The sequence below is a fragment of the Triturus cristatus genome, chromosome 3_1, assembly GCF_964204655.1.
Source record: "Triturus cristatus chromosome 3_1, aTriCri1.1, whole genome shotgun sequence".
NCBI lineage: Eukaryota > Metazoa > Chordata > Amphibia > Caudata > Salamandridae > Triturus > Triturus cristatus.
Genome location: NC_140583.1, coordinates 302827100 through 302850952, shown reverse-complemented (window position 1 = coordinate 302850952; position 23853 = coordinate 302827100). Strand labels below are relative to the sequence as shown.

The 23853-nt window shown below is 43.9% G+C and overlaps 1 protein-coding gene across 6 annotated transcripts in view; it reads right to left on the bottom strand.

Moving 5' to 3' along the window:
- MYO9A (myosin IXA) overlaps window positions 1-23853 on the bottom strand; it is a 1236948-nt gene that overhangs the window by 1161121 nt on the left and 51974 nt on the right. For all 6 annotated transcript variants that reach the window (XM_085643964.1, XM_085643968.1, XM_085643966.1 and 3 more), the window contains exon 2: window positions 4494-5432. In XM_085643964.1, coding sequence (XP_085500090.1) covers window positions 4494-5336 — 843 coding nt within the window. In that variant the 5' untranslated portion in view covers window positions 5337-5432. The remainder of the gene's footprint in view (window positions 1-4493; window positions 5433-23853) is intronic.

The following is a 23853-nucleotide window of genomic DNA, read 5'->3' as shown; positions in this document are numbered from 1 at the left end:
TGTGGTAGTATTAAGGGAGGAAAAGTCATTGGCAAAGCAAATAGGTCTCACCTATGCAACAGGTATTGGATTTGCCAATAAGTTTTATTCATGATGCACACCAGCGTGGCTGCTGTTTAGAATGGCTAAATGTAAGTTGGTTAAAGAAGAGTGGTGTGGAGTGGAGTGCTACAGAGTGGTGTAGAGTTGAGTGGAGTGAAATGGAGTGTCACAGAGTGGCGTGTTGTGGAGGGAGTGGAGTGTTGTTGAGTAGAAGGCAGTAGAGTTGAGTGGGGGAGAGTGAAGTGGCATAGTGTGTCTTAAGAGTCATGTAGAGATTTGGAGTGCTGAGTAGGGTGGCGCAGAGCAGATGGTTATAGTGTGGAGTAGTGTTAGAGAGTAGAATGGCAGAGTGGAGTAGAATTTTGTAGAGGGTAGTGGCACAGATTATCAGAGTGGAGTGGCATAGAGTAGTGTGGAGTAGGTTTTCCTAAAATAGAGTGGAGTAAAGTGGCATGGAGTGACAGAGGGAGTTGCATAGAGCATCGTAGAGTATAGTAGTGTTATAGAGTGTCAGAGTCAAGTATCATTTACTGCAGCGTGGCTAAAGTACAGTAGTGCAGAGTAGACTGGCATAAAAGTACATTGGTTTTGAGTAAAGTCCTATAGAGTGCAGTGTTGCAGAGTATAGTGCAGTGGCGTAGACTGCCATAACTCAGAGTAGAGTAGAGTAGCGTAGAGTGCAGCTGCACAGAGTAGAGTTGCGCAGAGAACAATGGTGTCAAGTGCAGTGGCGTGGAATAGACTGTTTTTGCAGTGGAGCGCAGTAGTGTACAGTGGCATACTGTATCGTGGCATGGAGTGCAGAGTAGGTTAGAGTGTCAGAGTGGATTGGCATAGAGTGCACTGGCGTAGAGTGCAGTGGTACAGAGTAGAGTACATTGGCATGAAGTGCACTGGCATAGAGTGCAGTGTTGCAGAGTAGCATTGAGTAGAGTGTTGAGAGTGGAGCAGTGTAGTGTGCAGTGGCGAAGTGTGCAGTGGTGCATAGTAGAGTAGTGTGGGGTAGAGTGCATTGGGATGGAGTAGAGAGGCGTAGAGAAGTACGGAGTGAAGTGGCACAGATTGGAGTGGTGCAGAGTACAATGCAGTGAAGTAGAGTGGAGTTGCGCAGCGTGGAGTGGTACAGAGTGAAGTGGTGTAGAGTGGAATATGCATGGTGTGGTGACACACTACCATTACAGACAACACATCTTTAATTAAAATGACCATTACATTTATACAGACATACAGTTTTACTGATAAAAGTATACAGCACACAAATTAGGTTTGGAAATATCGAGTGTATTGATTTGTTTTGATCCTATTAAAATATTTGTTTCCACCACATTTCAGAATTACCAAATAATATGCTTCATTCGTGCTTTTCTAATTCTGATATATTCTAAAATATTTGCACAGTATATTTACAGACATTTAAGTTTTGTTGTGTGCTAGAAAAATAAATAACTTTGTACATCCTTCCTCAAGTACTTCGAGTAGCCAGCATGATTGTCACATAACTTAGTTCACTTTGATGTCACAGAAAAAAAAGTAAACACAGAGCTCCCTGGAATCCAGAGCCTGACATTTCACCTCTGACTTTGAAAGTACAGCAAATGTGAAAAGATGAGAAGACTTAACGGCCTATTTACTAAAATCCATTATTGGTGGAAGAGTAAAGTAAACAGGGTTTGCGAAGGGATGAACTCAAATTGGACAGCCTAAAACATAGAGAAAGCAAATAGAAAGCAAGCAAATATGAGTTACAAACCACAAAGCCAATGGTAAGCAATGGGCGGATTGTATTCTCTCTGAGTTTTTCCAAATGTCCCCAACATGTCTTTAGCAAACCAGAAACTTATTCTGTCTGGTAGAAGCAGTTTGGTCTTCTTCGATGCACTGAACACGCAGTTATAGGCACCAAAGTCTATGTATGATGCTACCCTCTTAGCCCTCTAAGCGAGGGTATTCAACTGTTGTGAAATTAACTCCATGTAACAACGGTTCGAGCTGGCGTAGGTAGCAAACACTGTGAAAGGAACCCCAGCTCATTCACTGTGCCCCAACACTGAACACCCAGTTTATTTACTGCCTTCAGGAGATGTAGCTAGGAAACATTTAAAATTGAAGAGAACTGATACGTCCGAGATGTTCTGTAATCGATTTTGTTGAATGTTTGCATGCACAGCATAGCTTAGTGGCAAATACAGTAGGGGAGATCCGTAGCTGGCAACGATACGATAAATCTAAGCTATGGGCATAAAGAGAAATAAAGGGATAGTAGGGTGCAAGGGGGCTTCTGACTAGCCACAAAGGTGTAGGCAGAGTAGTAATATTGTGGAGGGAGATATAGGTGAAAAGGGGGCTGAAATTGAGCTGGGAGGGAAGGTGGGAAGGGCGAGTGGTGACAAGGTAGAAGCAGAGCATGAGTTTCAAACACTTTTATTGTGTTGGAGAGATACTAGACCAGGCAAGGGAGCACCTTGGAGACAGGAAACTGTCCACCTCCTCCTCCATAACCAGGTCTCTTAACCCCTTCCCCGCTCATGACGGAACCGTTCCGTCATGAGCCACGGTTGCCGTGTGCTCATGACGGAACGGTTCCGTCATGACAATCCTGTTGGCGGCCGCTCCGCCTGCGCGGCGCTGTTTCCCCGCCTGTGCGGGGCGACAACGCAAATGGGCGGAGTCATGACGGAACCGTTCCGTCATGAGCACAGCTCAACTGTGGCTCATGACGGAGCGGCTCCGTCATGAGCACAGGCCCACCGCGCTGCCCCCCTGCCCCCCCCAGCGCTGCAGCGGAATGTTCGCAGCAGCGAAGGGGTTAAGCAGCCTCTCACCTACGTGCCCATAGCTACAGGGGAGCAGTTCTCAGGAGCTTCTCATTGCCTAGATTTTCAAGCGTATTCAAGAACAGAGCAATGGTGAAAAGAACGGAAGCCCTCCCCAGGACACTATGGGCATCCCACTACCATTTGCCTTATTCAGAATGGTCTATAGTGGGCTTTCACTGCCCAAGATTTTACCAAAGCAGCCTTATTAGTAGTTTGCAGAACTCCCTGTGCTGTTATTCTGGCCAGGTCGGCAGCTCACCTTCGGGATGCGTCCGGCACATCAGGAATGCTTAAGATTTAGAACTGCCTGCTGTACAATAGGATTTCAGGGACAATTGCAAGGACACATATGTAGGATCTGGGCCATATGACTGAAGGGCTTCTGGCACAATGGAAAGACGCTAGCTTCGCAGTACAGCACTTCTTTCCAACAGGCAGCCTGGAGTGGTATATAAACGATGGCTTCGTATGCGGTTTTTCTAGAAGTCCCTGATGGTGACATTTCAAACATAATTATTATGCCCTATGTTTTAGATGTATGCTACACATACCCAAAACAGCCCTTGCTATTACTTCATATATAGGCGTATGTGCGCACACACAGTGGTAAGGAGGCTCAAATAAGACAGACATAAAAACATTTAACGAAGAGCAATTACTGTAACCAAAAGACAACCTGGTAATGTACAACAAAGAGTTTTAGTTACATCTATATGAACCTCTTTAAGCGGCAAAAGTGTGCTCATTTATGTATGGAGACATTTCTGTGTCCATGTCCAGGCTCCCAATATACAGCTTCTATTTTAGATACCAGACATGCCTTCCGACAGCTGCCCAAACACCACAACAACATTTTCGGATAACAGCAAGAGAATCTGCTCAGACAGAAATAATCACGTGATTTCTTCACATCTCGCTTCTGAATAGATGAATAGATATTCATGTAGCTACAAATATTCAAAGAATTCCCATGTTAATTCCATGACCCACAGCAGAACTCCTTGACGTCAACCCTGCCTTGTGCCATCACTTGGCAGTAGAACCCTGTCCCAAAAGGGCATGTGGCAACAGTGGCACTAGTACCGCTTGGATACCCTTCCAAAGGCCATTATCTTCACTCCTACCAAGCACATGCTGCCAAATGTGCCGTATGTGTCCTTATCCACTGACCCTTCCAAACTACACCAAGTACCCCTAGTCGAGGACTATCAGTCTCAACTTCACTATTTCCACATTTCTTTATTCATCTTTATTGTTACTATCAGCTTGGCCTCCTCAGTTACATGCTAGAATCACAGGAAACCAATCCTTTCTGCAGTCTTTAGACTGAACACTGCACCTCCTCTACAATTGGCACAGCTCAATACAGCCGCACCCTGTACTTCACATGTAATCCACCACTACATACAAGCTCAGCACCACCCCCCCTCAGGCTGGTTGTCAATATAACAGGTACTTTGGTTTCAAGTCCCTCGAGACTTCATCTGCACAGAGCTTGTATTCCAGCTCCAAAGTAATAACTGTACCGCTCAGAATTGCGATCTACATTCAGTGCTCTATTACATCAGAACTGTATTTCATATCGCACTGTACGTCAATGTAGAAATAATAGTTCAATATCGCAGTAAACCTTACCTCGAGCACGGGTCCTGCGCCAAGGATGATCTGTTCCACTCCACTGGCAAATCCCTTCTGGCTGAGCGCCGTGAGGTGGTGGATTAAAAAGTTTGTGCTTTGTGTCTTCCCAGATCCACTTTCCCCAGAGATCACAATGCACTGGTTCCGTCTGCGCTGCAACATAGCATGGTAGGCTACGTCTGCCACAGCATAAATGTGGGGCTCGAGCTTGCCCAGCTGGTGGTTATCATACATTTTCACATATTTAGGGTTGTATATAGGGAGGAACTTGAATGGGTTGATAACAATTAAAATGCTGCCCACATAGGTGTAAATCTTTTCTTCTTTAAAACGGTGCCTCAGGTTTTCAAGCAAGGTCTTTTCATTGAGGTCCGGTAAACTGCACAAGTCGTCATAGTCCTTGTGCTGTGGCTGTGGCAGAAAACCACGTTCCATCATCCGGCGGCGCTCCTCTGTCACCCGCAGCCAGGACTGAAGACTGCCGTAGTGGATGGATCCATCCAGGTTCTTCTCCCGCAAGAGGAAGCGATAATCCTCCCCACTGATGCGGTTTTCCAGTGCCATCCGTGGCCACAGCATCATACGCTGCACTGGGCAGTCGGTAGGGTTTAGGATCCATTCTTCTCCACCAAACTCCTTCACCTCTGCAAGAACGTAACATTTAGTTCTGTCCAGCTGGAGCTTATTGATGAGAGAGTCAATGACCTCAGCGGCCGTGGAGTTCTTTTTGGCAGTGATGGGACAGTAGATCGTCCCCTCTGCGATGCTCTCAGGATAGATGTGCAAGGTGAACTCACTGTCCTCGAAGCGTCGCCTTCCTCCCACATCCCTCACATTCATATTGGACACGTTCCCATCAGTAGCTCCTGCACAGGACTAGACAGGACCGCTTCATGACATCATGAGGGTAGCCAGGATTCAAGTAAGCCATCAAAACTGCAAAACAAGAAAGAGAAATCAGTGTGAAGAAATTAAACAGTCTCACCCTTAAAGGAACAGCCAGACAGCTTTCAAAAACTGACACTTCCCATCAAGTCGAAACCAGAAAGTGTACTATTAAGAGCCGTCCCTTACCCACTGAGGAAAGATACTTTAACACAAGCAACATATTATCAGGAAGGGACCCCGACACCAAAACATGTTCTGGTTAAGAACAGATTCGATCCCGTTAACAACAGAAATTTTCTTTCGCAACACATTAACATCAAGGACAGAAAGTTGGTTTGTTAAAATGAACCTTCCTAACCAGAAAGAAACATTTGACCAAGAACATACAAACACGTTTAAAACTGCACGCACACTTGTAACTACTTCCCATAGAACACAACCGTAATAAGTATGGATAACCGATTTGCACAGAAGTGGATTGTGGTACATTTTAAACTCTTTACAACCTTTTGGAGCTTTCGTTTGTACAGCCAATTTGTGCACATTTTAATGTATTCATTTGTGCAAGGAAAAACATTCCAACAAAAAACTGCCAACTTCAAACTAAAAGACAAATATTTTCAAGAAAATACTTTTTTGCGGCGAAAAAGAAAAGGCCCTATATTCAGGTTTCTAAATATCATGAATTTACTCTATCTACTACAACCACACTTACTGGAGATGATGCCGATGCTTTGCTCATACATGGATTTCCTGCAGTACTGTCACTCCATAGCCACAGTTCTTGGATAAACATGGCCCAGACGCTGGTAGTAGCTCAACTCTGTGCTACCTTGTCCTGCTTGCTTCACAGAGCACTACATACATCCAGGGTTGAGCAAAACTCCCCTGCCCATATGTTACTGTACCAGTAGCACGTGATCTATGTTGCACAAAACCTGTAAATTACATACTGCACCGCTGATTTTCTTTCAGGGTGCTACCACTTTGGAACTCACCACCCATCGAAGTCTGCATTTTTGCACCATTTTTAGGTAATGTTTTGACGTACTTATTATTCCTATAAACCATATTCAATTTGCAGTAGAGAAGCACTTAGTGCTTAAATGTTTCCAAAGACAAGACCGCAAAGCACTAAAAGGAAGACAGCAGCCATCTAAACGACGCTGTGGTCAGGTGGGAAATCGTATCAAGGCAGTAAAAGGATGAAGGTTTCCTCGCAGATCGCTCTCACTTAGGCTATCGGACCTCAATCGATCCTGCACAGCCTCTGAAGTCTAGGTATTTCTGGATGCCTTTAACAAAATATATCATATGTACAAACGACTTGTAAATCAAAGGTGCATAAACAAACGTGCTGATGGGTTCCAGGACTCATCTCAGAGAAATACAGAAGGATTACTAGGAGGTGGTGAAGAATGCTGCTGAGAGAAGAGGAGCAGCCATGAAATAACAGAAGGAAGGGAGGAAAAGAAGAGGTTGAGGGAGGGTAGGATTATATAAGTGAAAAGGAGATATGAAGAGACGCGGACTGAAGGAGAGAGTAAAAGGGACATGGAGAAATTAAGGAGAAGGTACCAAGAATTGCTGCTAGAGGACTGGAAGAAGCTGATCTGCCAAGAAATATTAGCTGAAGGATAGAAAATGGTGGTGAGGGTTAGGAAACATGAATGGCGTTGTTGCGAATGGAAACGGGAAAGGGAGCGGGAAGGTTTCAGTGGAGAGCTCAAGGAAGGTCCAAAAAAAGAGGAGAGAACGTTAAATATTACAGGAGTGGCAGGATGAAAATAAAAGCTAAAAAGCACAGTATATAAATTAAATTAAAAGGATACACTCTGTGAGGAACAAAAGATAGAGCTGGGGATTTGTACAGGTGCGTAATGAAAGTGGTATTAAAGCAAGGAGAGTGGAAATGGTATGGAGTCGGTGGAAGTGGTGCTCTGCCATGCCTCCGTGTTTGTCGAGGGTGATTTGGCTCGCTACTACCTTTGGCAAAATTCTGTTTGTGTAGCAGGACAGGGTCTCCTCCTGGGAGCACTTCCTGACAGTGGACAGGCAGAGAGCAGCAGGGCGACATGCAGAATTCAGGCTTGGTCCAAGCCTAGCTCAAACAGGCAGCTGAGTCCAGCGCAAGAAACCCGACAGTACATGAATTTCTCATTTAGTGTAGCCCTCGCAATTAAGGGATCTGAGGCCATGCACATGATCTCAGTTAGTGGCACTAACACAATATGTTCACTGCTATTCGAGAGGCTGGAATCATTCAAGACTTAATTCACCAGCCAATCAGATGAGGGGAATCTTCACAGGCTTTCTCCTCCTCTTGAAATGCCAGGAAACAGCTAGGTCTGAGACAGTCAACTGTTTCAAACCTGAGCCAGCTAGGGCACCCTTCGGTTTCCTCTAAGAAGATTTAGCAACCTCTTATCCAGATGAGCTGCTTATGTGCGAAGGGTTATGAACTCTGCCTACAATGGTGTAAGCGAAAGAGTGTGGAGGATGAACACGAGGCAGTGTTACACACAGGAAAAGCACAGGAGGTGTTACAAAGCATTAAGATAAAGTGCAGAGAAAACCAATGACGGTTCTTATTACAAATACTCTGACGTACACCTACATGATCTTGTCACACGACGCACAAACACACTGGATTTTAAAGTCAATCAGTAGACCATGCCCCTGGAGTACAGCCATGCTGTGCCACGAAAACTGTAAAAATCATTGCCACAACCAGCATCATTTCAATAACAGGACTTGGGGTGGGGGGCTTCTTCCAATACATCGGCAAAGAGACCTTCTGGGAATCCCCTATCCAAGCAGTAGAGTAGGACTCTGCAGGAAATGTACCAGTGCTATGCAGAATTACTGGCCATTCAGACATGCTATAATAAATATGGGGAAAAGTTCAGAGAAAAACAAAAACGTAAAAAACAAATGGTCGCATTATTCCTTACACTCAAACGGCCACGACTGAATAAACCTAGAAAAAAAGCCTAACCCCTGTACTCCACACTATAGCAAAGAACGTGACGCTCAGATGTAGCCGTGCATAATAAAGACACAAAACAAACATAGGCCTCGTTTACATTTCTTTGGCGAGGACTAAAATGTTACTAAGTGCACGAACGATGCCTTTTGTTTAGAAAAAGGAGATCTTATGATACTGATGCATTGAAATTGTAGGAACACAACCTTCCCTTGCAAAAGCCAAGAAACAGCGGTTCATGAAGGAATATGGGTGTTTCTTGGCATAGGGCATGCAGCGGATCATTAGAAATGTGGCAAACATTCATAAAGTCTCAACTTTACGTATTTAACAAGCTTTCTAGTGGATTGTCATACTGCATCTAAGACCACTACTAAAAATTATTAAATACAACAATAAAAAAAGGTTGAAGCAAGTGTGTGGAAAAACCTCAAACGCCCTTATTGTGATAGAGGGTGTACGGCGACGGGGTTATCTTGAGAAAAGGAAATAATATCTCTATAAAGCTTATTTTCCAAAGGGAGATAATAAGCTGCTTTAGGGATAGACGTACGCAAAGACAAAAGTAGATTTTGCGTACATGCATACATTAGGATTATTGTGAATCCCATAAAAGATGTTAATCGATTCATTTCATATATAAAGAAAACACCAAGTGACGGATTTACAACTAACTCGCCCTATGAATTTTTGAATTACTTTGGATTTTGTATACCTTCTGCATTCGATGATGAATCCTTACAGCGTTTATCTTCGCTTTTCAACATATAAACGGCAGGACTACCTGTGTCAAAAAATCTGGATTGTCTGCTCTGCCTCAAGTGAGTGACAAAATAGCACACTATAAAGGCGGCCCTTCCTGCCCCGTGCAAGGCGGGCCATAACGAGGGTCACTTAGAGCGGGTACGGACAAAAGGCAAACCAACGTACACAACTGAAAAAAATACAAGAGAAGAACACAAAAGATGCACAGCATTGAAAGTCAGCAGGAGGTGGAGGCATCCTTTGTCACTTGAAAGACAAGCAGAGAAAGTTCCAGAAAGAGAAATGTGTACAAAGGATCACAGAGCAAGAAAACTCCAGGGGGCACCCAGGAGGGCAGAAAAAGCTTCGATGAACCTGAACAGTAAGACAGATCAGAAAATAAAAAGTCAAGTATGGGATCTGTAAGAACCTGTAAAGTAAATTAAAGGTGATGAGCAAAGTTACCATATTTTTGTTTTTACTGAAAAAAAGTGTTCTGGTAAAAGAGCAAATTTTTAAGTGAATTCTTGCTGAGGGTTATGAGCCGTTAAAACAGCAACAGTGCGCAGACCACCAAAAATCACTTTATTTATGTTATATGATTTATAGAGCATAAACAAATATCGTAGGTGTCAAGGCACGAGTGAGAAAAACCGATGCACTTTTTTGGTTTCCTCATTAACACAAAAACACGTTTTTGAAGCCATCCTAAACATAAGCAAATTTGATGTGGCTCTGAAGGAGTAGATTGCATTCTTTTGCCGTTGAAGTCACAAACTTCTTCCCCCAGTTTGCAAGCCTGAATCTATTGACCACAAATTTCTAAGCACCCATAGATCGAAGATTTCTCCCCGATCTGTACCATTTAAAAGAATGCTGCAGAAGGTCAGGGCCAGTTCCATGTAGGGCCTTATGGGCCTGGCATAGGGCCTTGACTTTACCACGTTGCCTGGCTGGCATAAAACTATCTGCGGCATGTTATATTCACTCACACTATTTCACAATCAAAAATATGGTTACATTTTCGTTTTAAAAAGAGAGCTACTGAGAAATATACACGATTTGCCACTAAGTGCCAAGCAAGGAACAAACAAAGCAGGCAACTAAGCTACATTTTTGAAAGGGTCAAGGCTGCGGTGCATTGTTGCGCTCTTAGCATAACTGGGTGGGAATTACTTGGTTCAGTTACAAAAAAAAAAAAGCGCAGGAAAGAAGCAGCCATAGTTCCTCTCCTTTTAACTCTCGAGTGGGGATGATAACTCGACTTCAGATGGGGGGAAGAGGGGTGACCCCAGTGATGCTGGTTTCTTTAGATCTGCACTCTTGGTGTGTTGCTAGGCCACACGGAGTGCTGCCGATAGATAGTCTGAGCGTTCCTTGGTTGACTGTGTTCTTCATTACGAACTGCCATGTGCTGTGTATCGCATCACCTGTACTGCTGCTGTCTTTTGTTTCATAAAACTGAAAAATAAAGGTTTAAAAAAAAAAAAACTCAGCCAATTAAGGGCCGAATTCGGCCACAACCTCATTGTGGCCTTTGCCATAAAATATTTAACTTTCAGTATCTCTTTCCTTTTGTTTCAAAAAGCACCTACATTTGGGAGCAAACTAGCACTTTCCAACCTGGCACTTAGCTTTCTAAGCTACTTACTACAAGTGGCCTTTCTTTCAATGGGTGGAAGCATGGATTTGATCACACTTGCAAAAAACAGCCCTTTCAATTCGGAGGCAAATAAGCTCCAGCCTTTTGGGACTCTCAGAAGAGCGACCCATTATTTGGAAAGAGAAAGACTGGCAGGCAACATTTTCTGACTCAAGAGTGAGAGGTATCTAGCTTGCTGTACAGTGAAGGTGAATCCAAGGAGAACACCCTTGAAAGGAGGATGATTTTAGGGATAATGTGGTAGGTTCCTGCATTAAGTGTTAAGCAGAAGAACAAGCACTGGCAAAGCAAATAGTTCTTGCCTGTGTGACCTCTGTGGGCCTTCTTGGCTTTGTCAATGGTTTATAACGATACTGTATAGCATGGCTCAACAAGAAAAGAGGGCAAAATCCATATGACATGGCTCCCCTTTAGTTGTATCGGTAAATAGATTTTTAAATAGTAGCACAAAAGTAGGGCAACAGGAGGAGAAGTGAAAGTAATTTGTTTTGGGATTTAGAGAGAATTAGGTGAGTTAGATTGAGTGGGAATAGGAGATAGAGTGGGCAGAGATGCCAGTTGTAGAAGTACCAGAGAGTACTGGAAGCCTGCTAGCTTCAGGATTTCTCGGTAGGGCAGTTGTTGATTCCTGCTAAGTTAAAGATTCTATTGGGGATTAGTAGGAGGGAAGCAGGTTGGTGCTTATGTTTGTGTGTTGCGTGATTTAAGAGTTCTGTTTTGCATTCATGTTGTTAGGGGAAAGGTATGTGGTAGAATCCCACACGGAGTAGAATGCCTGGAACGTATCTATGTCAGAATGTGGTTGTGGAATGCGGCAGAGTGTGTTGATGTTTGAAAGACAGTTGCTGAGGGACCTCGGTTGGGGTTGTTGCCGCGTCGTGTTGTTCTTTGCACGTGCCTACTATTTGTGAATAAATAAGTATTTCAAGAACTCTCATACTGTCATCTCTGTAGAGCAGAACTACAAATACCCCGTGAGGAGCAGTGTGGAGCCAGGCTGACATCTGTTGTTGAGTGACATCAATCCTTGCAACAGATCCGTTAAAACCACTCTCCAAAGTAAATTATTGTGCATCCCTTTGATTCCACCTTATCTCATCAGTTCTGATTTTTTCCCTTGTTCTCTACCTTTTAGCCAGATGCCTGCAGGAGGCTACGCGTAAAAACATTGTTAAACAGCCGGCTGATATACCAACATCCTGAGGAAATACCGCTCTATCCACAAAGTTTCATCATTTCCTCACTCTTGGGTCCTACCTTCCTCTTCCATGTTTCTCTTTTCATTTCCTCCTCTCTCAGTGCTTTCAGGTAGCTTTAAGCTGACTAAAAGAGGTATACAATAGACAGAATATCATATAAAGTCCACCTGGATAATGGTAGTACCATTTTCTTTACTTTAAAGCACAATTGGGTTCCTCTTACTCTTTGTTTGGGTCTCTCTCTTTTTCTTAACATCTCTCTCTTTCTATCACCCTTTTTATTTTTCTCTCTTCTGTCCAAGTCTTTTCTCTCTCTCTTCCTTCACCTCTCCCTTCAGCCCTATATTGGGCTATGCACAGCTGCAGAGTTGAAATCTAAGGAGTCATTCATAGGAGAAACTTAGCAGGGGTATGTAATTTTCATCACTTCTACCGATCATCCTTCACCTGACTGAGCTTTCTTTCCCAATTCCACTATCAAACGGTAAGGTTTGCATAGGTAAAATTGTGCGTCTATAACGTTCACTTTTTCAGCACTATTATAATTAAGGTTACTAGTCTTTCGTTGTTACCGATTTTTACAGATAAATACAGACAAAAGACAGTATGATTCCTGTCTGCTTTTATTTTTTTTAAGTAAAAGACACAGAAAATTGGACTAACTGAGTGACCTTCAATGCGGTCTTTAATCAATTCTAGGCTAACAGCTGAGCAGATATACAGCATGGGGAGTTAAAATAAATGGATGAGATTTCCTTATGTAACAGCATATGCCAACATACATTTGTATTTTACTGGTAATATTTACCTATGGGTATATTGTTTAGCTATATTTAGGTGCTTAATTTGCTAAAACACAACCGACATCCAACTATTATGAGGGAATGTGCATCAGTTAAATAAGTGTAGAAATATATGGAAAAATACTGATAATATGGCCAAAGAAATACAAATATGGATAAATACAGATGGAAATGTTCAAAATGTAAATACCATAAAACTGGGAGCCCCAATTATAATGTGCTTTTAGAACTGCTACAGTACAAATTTCTCAACACTGCATCACATTTCACCAAAGTTTACACAAATATATAATATACATGTATTTTGGAAAACGGAGGTAATGTAGGAGCTATACTAGCCCAGTACTAGGTGAACTCTATTGTGTCCGTTACCTCTCTGGCGCTGATAAATTAATGCAAAGCCAGAAATATATGTGAGGTGCCATAAGATAGAATTAAACACATTATCAGCTAAATCCGCAGTTAATTTTGGAGCCTCAATTTATTAATTCAGTTTCAAAGTAGGATATATCCACAGTATTTACAATATTGTAATCTTAATCAAGATACAATTATTTGATTGGTAACAAAGTGAATTAATATGGGTAGCTACTTCAGCCAGTGCGTGTTTTGTGGCCTCTTTTGTTGAATAAAAACATTCAAAGGAGTCCCAGTCAAAAGTTCTGGTGTCAACAGTCCTCAGGGATGGGGGCGTGGGGTGAGCAGCACTGCTCGGGAGCTCCCATCGGCCGGCCGCCATCCACAGCCATCCTGAAGCCCCACACAGGGCCCGAAACCTCGCAAAGCATCCCCACAACAGTCAGAACAGAAGGGATACACTGGAGGTGAAACAAAACTCTCCTGTGGCCAGGATATGCCGAAATCAGGCACCACGGACGCACCCGGGGATAAAGCCAAGATGGAGGCGCCCAGATAGCGCCCGAAAGGCCAGCGCCTTATTATCCCCATACCTAAACCTGGGAAGGAACCTCATGACTATACGGCCTACAGGCCATGGTCTATGCTGAATATGGATTATAAAATCCTAAGTAAAATCCTAGCGACGCATCTCCTGCCACACATGCCCCTACTGGTGCACGCCGATCAGGCGTGGTTCATCCCAGGGCGGAACACAGCCATAAACATCTAGCGGCTCCTGGCAGTAATGGACTCGAATGAGTATGACAAACAAGAGGCGGCAGTGTTCGCAGTAGATATTGAAAAAGCGTTCGACAGCCTGGAGTGGCAATATTTATATGAGGTCTTAACCAGGATGGGGCTGGGCAGGGATTCCTGACATGGGTGAGGCTCCTCTACACGTCCCCTACGGCCCGCTTGCGCACTGGGAGGATTATCTCAACTAGATTGAGGGTGGAGAGGGGCACGAGGCAGGGAAGCTCCCGCTCCTGTTTTCCCTGGCCATGGAACCGCTGGCGAGCAGGGTCAGGAGTGGCCGGGACTACGGGGACTTGGAGACAGCGATAGGGCAGCATAATATCGCATTATATGCGGATGACCTCCTGATATTCTTGCGCAACACGGATGAGGAGTTGCAAGGTCTCAGGGTCTACTGGCAAAAATCCAGCCTATACCCGCTGGCACCTGACACCCCCCACCGCTTACGCTAGAACAACTGCGCTGGGAGCCCAATTGCTTGCAGTACCTGGGAGTTAAAATACATCACGGTGCGGCAGACCTGTTGGATAGTAATGTAGGAAGGGCTAAGAGGGTGGCGAAAACAGCAATGAACTTCTGGGGAACGCTTCCGCTATTCGTGGCTGGAAGGGTGGCAGTCCGGAAAATGGTGACACTACTGCGTTTACTATACTATTTTGGAACGCTGCCGGTATGGATTCCGCGAGCAATGTTCAAGGAGCTAGACTCAAAGATCATATCATTTATCTGGGGTACAGGTAGATGGAGGGTGCAATTGGCAATGCTGAGACGCCCCACGGCAGAAGGCGGACTGGCGGTACCGGACCTCGAGGCCTACTACCTAGCAGCACAACTATACTGGCTAATACAGTGACTAGCGGCGGATCGTAACCCGGACAGGGAGCAGTGTCCTGCTGCGCCAGACACGGCCACGCTGGCTAGAATCTACGTCCGAGTGCGTCACACTTCGGCTGAGGAAGCAGCGGCAACTAAGGTGATAGTGCGCTGCTGGACCAGGTATCGGAGGAAAGTGGGCGCAGCAACTCCCTACTCCCCTGACATACCACTCACGATGCTGCGCTATCTCCCTAGGGGGGGGACACTGGACAAGTCTGGAGGACTGGGTAGAGGCAGGAATGCGGGGCATGGGCGACTTATATTGTGACTCTGCGCTCCTTCCCTTTGCAGACTTGCAAACCGCATAGGATTTGCCTGGGGGTCACTTCCTGAAGCATAGAGCCCTAACGCGCAGGATTAGGACGCACTGGAAGACTGGGGACGCCGAGCCGAGAGCACTGGCGGGATGTAGATATGTCGAGCTATCAGCAGGAAGGATCAAGACGGTGTCCTGCCTCTATAAAGCAAGCAATACAGCGGGATATGCAACAACCGCTAGAGCGCTTGCGAACACAATGGGAGGAGGACCTCGGTAAACAAATACCTGAGAAATACTGGGACAAAGTCCTAGAACGCACCCCGAAAGTGTCTCGGAACGCGCGCTTCAAATTAATTAACTACTATGTGCTGCATAGAGCATACTTAACGCCGGTTCGCATTAGGAGGTTTTTTGGCGAAAACTCTGCAGCCTGCCCCAAATGTGGAGAAAGAGAGGCACACATACTCCATATGTTCTGGAGCTGCCCCGTATTGCAAACATTCTAGGGGGAACTCAGACAGATCAAAAGCGTCCTGATTGACAAAGAACTCCCACAGACCCCAGAACATTTCCTCCTAGGGTGGTTCCCTCATACAGCCAGAAACAGGGCGACAGGAAAGTTTCAGGACCTTGCCTATATTTTAGCTAAGCGGGAGATAGGCAGGAACTGGAAGGCGCCGGGCGGGCCAAGACTTACTACCTGGAGGAAAGAGCTCGAAAGATGGGCGGGGGCGGAAGGGAGACTGCTACTCCGGAAAGCCAGCAAAGGAATAGGCAAGATGGAGAAAGCCAGAGCCTGGGAGGCTCTCGTAGGGGAACTAGTGGCAGCTGACGTAGACGCTGACCGTGAGGGAAATACCCAGAGGGCGGCAACACCGGGCCCGGGCAAAAGAGCAAGAGGATCAACCAGCTCCACACACCTGAGAGAAACAGCGAAACAATAGTCGCTTATTAGGGCCCTAGAACCCGACCACCTCTTCGAATACACCTTCTACATTTCACTTATTAGCAAGCAACTCAAGGGGGGGGAATAGGTTTGTTGGGAAAGGGTTATGGATGAAGGCACATCAATGACTGATCCGAGATACGTACAATTGTATGCAATGTATAAATGCCAATAAAATAGTTTTTTTTTTTTTAAACAGTCCTCAGGGATAAGGATTAATGAGTCAGGTAAGCAATATAAATACCTTCAGAGTTAAAAGAAATGGTGTCTTTATAATTTTACTGCAATATAGGTATTCTTTAAGGAATTGCTAGTGACCTAAGTGGTCAATTAAATAGTCTCAAAGTTGGTTATAGGTCTAGGAGGTGTATCCTACTAAAGCCTATTCACTTAAATATTACATTAAAGACCCATGATAAGGTCTTAAGATAGCATGGTTTTACTGTGAAGTTTTTTCTGAGGCTCCAAGAGACACACTCACAAACTCCTCATTTCCGAACCAAAGACACAGTAGCTCAATACAAATTTGAAGATGTAGAATAATATAACTGTAAAACATCAACTGAAGCGGTCATACAAGGAACTACAAATTGGCTGCCAACAAAGACAAAAAGACCACGACTCCCACTGGAGCTCCAAAGTATAATGCCCCTAGAAGGAACTTTGCATCATCTTCTACAAAGCCCACAACCTGGCCTTCACAGTTACCAAGGTCATACTAACACAAAAACTGTGATGTGCTTGCAGACTATATTGTCATGATAACCGACATCCTGGAACACTGCCTTGGACAAAGTCACCCAGCAACTTCCAGCCACAGTCCACAAAGCACACAACAATCTATGCTGGTGTACAACAGATCGTGACAACCTTTAAGAAACTTCTCCACCCTATTTTAAAAACTGCTCAATACCAGACACCAAGATAGCTCCCCATCAGGCACTTTTAGGGGACTTCCAACTTTCAGTAATACTCCTGCCCAGACATAGTTCTATCCAGGCCTGACATAACCAACAACTCCTAAACTAAGACAACTTCCCGTGAATACCTCCCACACCAAGCCAATCATACAAAAGAAAGAAGAACCTTCATCTGGTTGAAGCTTGAGCTGGTTGATTTAGCCAACTACTGACCAATCTCTGGCAAAGCATCCCATGTGCAAACTGGAAGAAAGAACGGATTCACTCAAATCTCCAACCTCGGAGCCAAAAACAACTTCTCTTATTGTCATACTGGCTTCCATCCGGTTACTGGATTATAGTACACCCACAAATCTACCAGGAAATCACAGATAATAGCAATGGAGTTACTACATACTGTCGCTGGGCCTGTCCGCTGCTCCACCCAACTATAGGAGATTTTGGAATGGAACGAATCATTTTCAACGGAATCTCCTCCTATCTTTCCAACAGGTAAAGCATCCTCCCATGCACACTGTACTCCCTGAATTTACTCCCCACTAACTTTGGAATGCTGTAAGTTCAATTATCATGCCACTCCTCTTGAACGCTTATCTCAGCCTCTTACCAGAAATCATCAAGTTCTTCAATCTAAACTATTACAGCTGCACAGATGACACCCAGATAATCCTTAGGCTGGTAAATCCGGTGAACCTAGAGTGATCTGGCAGAGACCATTGCCTGTAAGCCTCTGCTCAATTAATGCTATTCAACCACCTGGAACTACTCATTTGAAACCCAGATACTCATAGGTAAAAAATGGATGCACCATTCTATCTAGTCATAAACTTACAAAAAAGCAGCAGCAAAGCACTTACTTCACCTACATCTCAAAGACCACTATACTTCTGCACTCCACATACTTGGTCAAACATCCCTCTTTCAAATCACTTTTCATGAACACACCCAGTGAATCCAAATGAAGCTTCAGTGATGCATACAGACTAGAACGCTGGCCTCAAAACTGGCATCCCAGCTGACCATCCTGCCCTTTAAGAAGATGCACATTGATGGAACTTCCTTCTCTGTTCACACAACATTTTGAAACTCATTGCCAGCATAGAGCAACAGCCAAATCACCTCAGGTTTGCAGAAAAGTCCTGACCGTTCCCAGACAAGAAATAACCCTGCTGCAAACCAGGACTGGATCCCAACAGTCCCACAAAGCTGAACTGGACACCCATAATGGTGGTGGGTATTAGAATCTCTCGCTACTATTGGCTTTTGTCCAAGCATACGTGCATCTGCAATATTGCTGCACATGATAGCGAGCCTTTGCCCATCCTGTCATAACACCAAAATGCCTCCTAGTAAGGGACAAGTGCAATTATGGTATCTATAATCATTATTATAATCAATATGTCTCACTGTTCTTTACTTTACTAAACATACATATATAATGTGTGACAACAGAAGCATCCCAACAGTCACCAGGGCTGATACAAATACTCTTTCCATTCAGGTCACACTATAAGACAGCAATTTCCAATGAAGCACAACCAATAGAATAGCTTGTTACTCATCCGAAAAGAAACACTTCTGGAACAGTACAATACAATCTGTCTGTTACATGTTTTATGTATTTGTAAAGTGCACCATTACTCGCAAAGGTATCCTGGCACTGATGATAACTGAAACATAATGGACTGAACATAATGGAATGTGTGTTTGCTCTAATTAATGGACACTCAGAAGGCTAAGTGTAGACCAGGTGTCTTCAACCAGTCCATCACAAGCTATCACTAGCTTACAGAAGGCTTCAGAGTAGCTCCCGGCCTTTAGTTCATTTCTCCCTCCCCCCCCCCCCCCCCCCCCCCCAAAGTCTTTTTATTAAAGACTACAACATGTTAACAACAATCAAGCACAAAAAGAGAAAAGAAAAAAAAATAGAAAAGAAGATAAAGAAAGAGCTCAATCTTTCCTAGAACTGGTTTCCAGCATTAGCATTTGCTCTACATCTGATCCACTTTACAATATCATATGTCCCACAACTGAAACAGTAGGTACACTGCAATTGGCATTTACATTTTTTTTAAGTTACTTTGTTTTTTTCAATTGAACAATTAGCACAATACACTTCTTACATTGAACATCTCCCATAGTCAATCTCATGTAGTTGAAATACATGGACGTCATAGACAAGGCCACTTCCCCTCCCCATTTGACTAGTGCAGACTTGTATTTGCCACTTGTGACTTCTCGTAGCGAGTGTATGGATACATTTGGCATTTAATTTTTAACCAATTTTCTGAGCTAGTCAATTGGAAATACGAAACGGGGCATTGTTTATAAATAAAGAGAACCCTAAAGTCGGAAGAGAGGGGGGAGAGAAGAGAGGGAGACTGCTTTAGTGAGTGTGTTGGGGGCTGGACAGCAACACTTGTATATGTACCATCAAAGTTCATCTCCGCATGAAGGTAGGAGGTTATCCTAAAAGTGTTGCAAGGCTCGAAGTTTTGGTGGCTGGAAACAGGGGTATTACAGCTTTGAAAAGTAATCCACCAGCAGCTGCCATGTGTTAGTGAACGTATTCTTGCAAAAGGTTATCCGTGTTGTGAGAAGTTCCATCGCCATGGTATGCCACAGACAAGTGACCCACAAGGCAACAGGTGGTGTGTCTGTTTTCTTCCACTACGCCGCTATCGTCTGTTTGGCTACTCCAAGCATATGGGATATTATATGCCAATCCACTTGAGTCATGTCAAGGAGGGCCATAGGTCTAAGTCTCAGGATAATCACTGTTGGGGTCTCAGGATCTCCTTTCAATAAGTGGCTATCAACGGATAGTACCACCAGATGTGAAGAAAATTTCCAACCGTGCTCTTGCATAGCCAGAATGTGGGTGGGGTGTTGGGGAACATTTTAATAAGCCTTTGAGGGGTGTTCTACCACTGTGTCATAAGTTTATATGTAGTCTCTTGCTGTGATATGCTTTTAAATATTCTCAGTATACTTTTAAATATTCTCTGTATGTCCCGCCAAAGTTGTTCCTGTTGCTTGGGGTTTATCTCATCTGCAGGGATTGATTGCCAGTGTGACTGGTATGTGTGGGGTTTAATCTGAGCGGAATGTTGCAGTACTTGTAATGTACGGGAGATCAGGCGTCGAGATCCGTCATATGATTGGACCAGTAAATGGAATGGGGTAAAGGGCCGGGTTGCCCCCTGCATGTTGAGTGGTTATAAGTTGAAGATATCGCAATCGCGCTTCCTCCGGGAGGTGGAATTCCTGCCTACACTGCTCGAACGTTTTGAAGGAGTTTCCCTCAAAGAGATCTCGAATTGTCTGGCATTCACCTTCCGCCCATGCTGGGAAAGAGTTAGTTCATTTTTAACTAAAAGGAAAATGCAATGCTTATTAATTGCAGTTCTTAAAGTTAAGCAAAGACTATATTTATCTTACATTATCAGGCTGCAGATAGCAGAGCCTGATAATGAGCAGTGCTTCACTCAGATTTATGACCCATGTGGGTCACAGAGGTGCAGTACTTAAGAGCTGAGGTATTTAACTCTTAAATCGTTCTCAACTCAATATTGGAGCATGACAATAAAATGATACCTCTGAATGTTTTTAAATGAGCCGAAATTAAAATGTAGAGTTAACTTAATGATTGAATTAACTCATTTCAATGTTCTCATGTTTCTAAGTGTCACATTTACTAACAGCAGGCATCTTGCTCCCAGTGGCTAGTAGACACAGTGCCATATTTATACCTGAAAAATAGTCATTTTCTTGTAAATGGGAGAAATTTAAAATAAAGAAAAATATTTCTATGAAGCATTGTCTTAAAGGTTTTCTCTAATTTAAATTAAGCCAATTAATTCCTGATGTTTTATGAAGCATGTTTCTTCACTTTAAATTCCTCGCATTTAAACAAATAACTGTATTCTCCTGTTATTCATATGGCACCATGTCTGCAGACCACTGTCAGTAATATGCCTGTTGTTTGTAAAGACACATCGACATGAGAGAAAATTAAAATGATGAGCTTTATGTAATGCATATAACAAAGTTAACTCTGGAGTTGAATTTTCCCCCAATTTGAAGTGTCACATTTTCACACAGCAGGCCTCTTGCTCCCACTGTCTGGCAGACAGGCTGCCATATTTATAACTAAAAATAAAGCCAATTTCTTTTCTAATGGGAGAAATTTAAAGTGCAGATAAATGTTTTATCAAGTGCAGAAAAAGGTTTCGTCAAGTGCAGAAAAAGGTTTCGTCAAGTGCAGAAAAAGGTTTCATCAAGTGCAGAAAAAGGTTTCATCAAGTGCAGAAAAAGGTTCCTTATCAAGAACATTTTTGCAGAACATTGTTCTACACTTTATATTTCTCCTATTCAAAGAAATGGCGTTATGTTTGTGTTGTACATGTATCTGTGCCACATATGATGAAAGGTTGGTCATGTGACACAAGTACATATGATCTAGGTTCTCAGTCACCCATACACATATACCGCATCCTTTCACACACACGTTCATACATTCCCACCGACCAAGCATTCACTGACACACATGGCAGCCCTATTATAGTACCTCTAGTCACAGTATTTTGTTCAAACCATAGTATCAGGCTCCATGGACATGAGGTTTAAAGTCAATGAAGCTGGGCATGAGGATGTCTGGTAACAATGCACAAGTTTACTTTGCCTTCGGTAGCTCACGATGATTTTCACTTACCAGAAGTAGCTCTCATTATAGAAAAGGTTGGAGACCCCTGATGTAGGCTAATTCAAAATAACAAACATGCAATAAAAAGGATATTTGGTGCTCTTTGCACTAAGTCTACATTTTCTGGTATTTACGGAACATAAAAGTTACTTACCTTTGGTAATGCGTTTTTTGGTAGATACAGTATCTGCCTGTGCATTCCTCACCTTTTGGTTCCTCACCTTTTGAATTACCCATGCGCCAGCATTCCACAGAAACTTTGTTTCCATAGCTACCCCTCGTTGACTAGGACACCACAAAAGCTCGACAACTCGCGGCTCCATATGACGTCATCAGAGCCATAAGATCACCTCATCGACGTGTTGACGTCAGTACCACCCATTTTTTCTGTTCCTTCGAGGTGAACTGACAACATTTCACAAATATACACAGTATACAATATATGCACCAATATACACAGTATATTATTCAAGGACGAAAAGAGACTGAAAATATTAGACATTACATAGCAATAAGCTACATATCATTTCAAAAGACAAAGAAATACCAGTCATGTATTACTCAAAATTATTTTCAGTATAGGAAGGCAGACAATGAGGAGGCGGGTGGGTCAGTGAGGAATCCACAGGCAGATACTGTATCCACCAGAAAAAGTGTTATCGAAGGAAGGTAAGTAACTTGTTCTTATGATGGCTACATCTGCCTGTGGATTCCTCACTTTTTAAATTGAATCCCCAAGCAGTCCCGCTCCTGGAGGAGGGTGTCCACCTACCTACACCAAAAACTCTTGCAGCACAGAATGAGCAAAATGACCGTCCCTCCTCACCACTGAATCAAAGCAATCACGCTTTGCAAAAGTGTGGAGGGAGGCCCAAGTTGCCGCCTTACATAAGTCCACCACAGGAACACCTCCAGCCAAAGCCAAAAAAGAAGACTTAGCTCTAGTAGAATGAGCTCCAATACCTTCAGGCGGCTTCTTCTTGGCCAACGCATTGCAGATCTTGATGCACAAGATGATCCACCTGGAAAGCATGTTTGTGGACTGCTTTGCCATTCATTTTACCCACGTAACCAATGAAGAGCTAGTCGTCCACTCCAGGTAAAAGCGGATAGTCCTCCTGGGGTCGAGGCGGTGAAGTCCCTCCTCCTCCTTGGAAGGGTGAGAGGGAGGATAGAAAGTAGATAAGGTGAAAGATGCCGCAAGTGGAAAGGAGTGAACCACCTTAGGCAGGAAAGCAGCTCTGGTCCTGAGAACCATCTAATCTGCATATATGGTGGTAAAGGGAGGCTTCAAACTAAGAGCCTGAAGCTCACTTACCCTCCTAGCAGAAGTAATAGCTATCAGACAAACTGTTTTCAACAGACAACTATGAAGAGGCTCAAAGGAAGACCCCCATCAAAAAAAGTAGGAAGCAAATTTAAGTCCCACTGAGGCATAATTAAAGGAGTGGGAGGAAATGTATTAGTGAGACCCTTAATGAACCTCATAACAATGGGAGACAATGAAAGTAGGTCCAGCAAACAAAGGAAGGCTGATAAAGCCGACAAATAGCCCTTTACAGTCGCAACAGCACAACCCTGCTGGGTCAAGGAAAGAGAAAAACTAAGAACATCAGACATAAAGGGCCCTCAAAGGATCAATTGAACTCTCTCCACACCACTTAACAAATATGGCCCATCTACAGGAATAGACCGATTTGGTGGAGTGTCTTCTGGCCGATAATATAACATCCACCACATCCGGTGGGAGACAAAAAGAACTCAGGTTGCCCTGTTCAATATCCAGGTATGAAGGTGCAAGCTCTGGAAGTGGGGGTTATAGACCTGCCCTGCAAGAGGAAATCTGCCCTGAGAGGGAGCTGGAGCAGAGGGTGCGATGAGAGGTGAAGAAGGTCTGTGTACCACACCCTTCTTGGCCAATCAGGGGCCCGGTCTTGGCGAATCTTCCTCAGAACCGGAGGAATCAAGGGTATGGGAGGAAACGCGTAAAGATGTAAGCCCCAAACTAGTTGAAATGCGCCCCACAATGCTCCCCGCATTGGATACTGGAGACTGCTGAACGAAGGGCAGTGCGCGTTTTCGCGAGTGGCAAATAGGTCCACCCGATGAAACCCCCAAATCCTGAAAATGCGGCGAAACACCCCCGGATGAAGCCGCCACTCGTGGCCCAGAATTGCCAACTGAGTCTGTCCGCACGCACATTTAGCACTCTG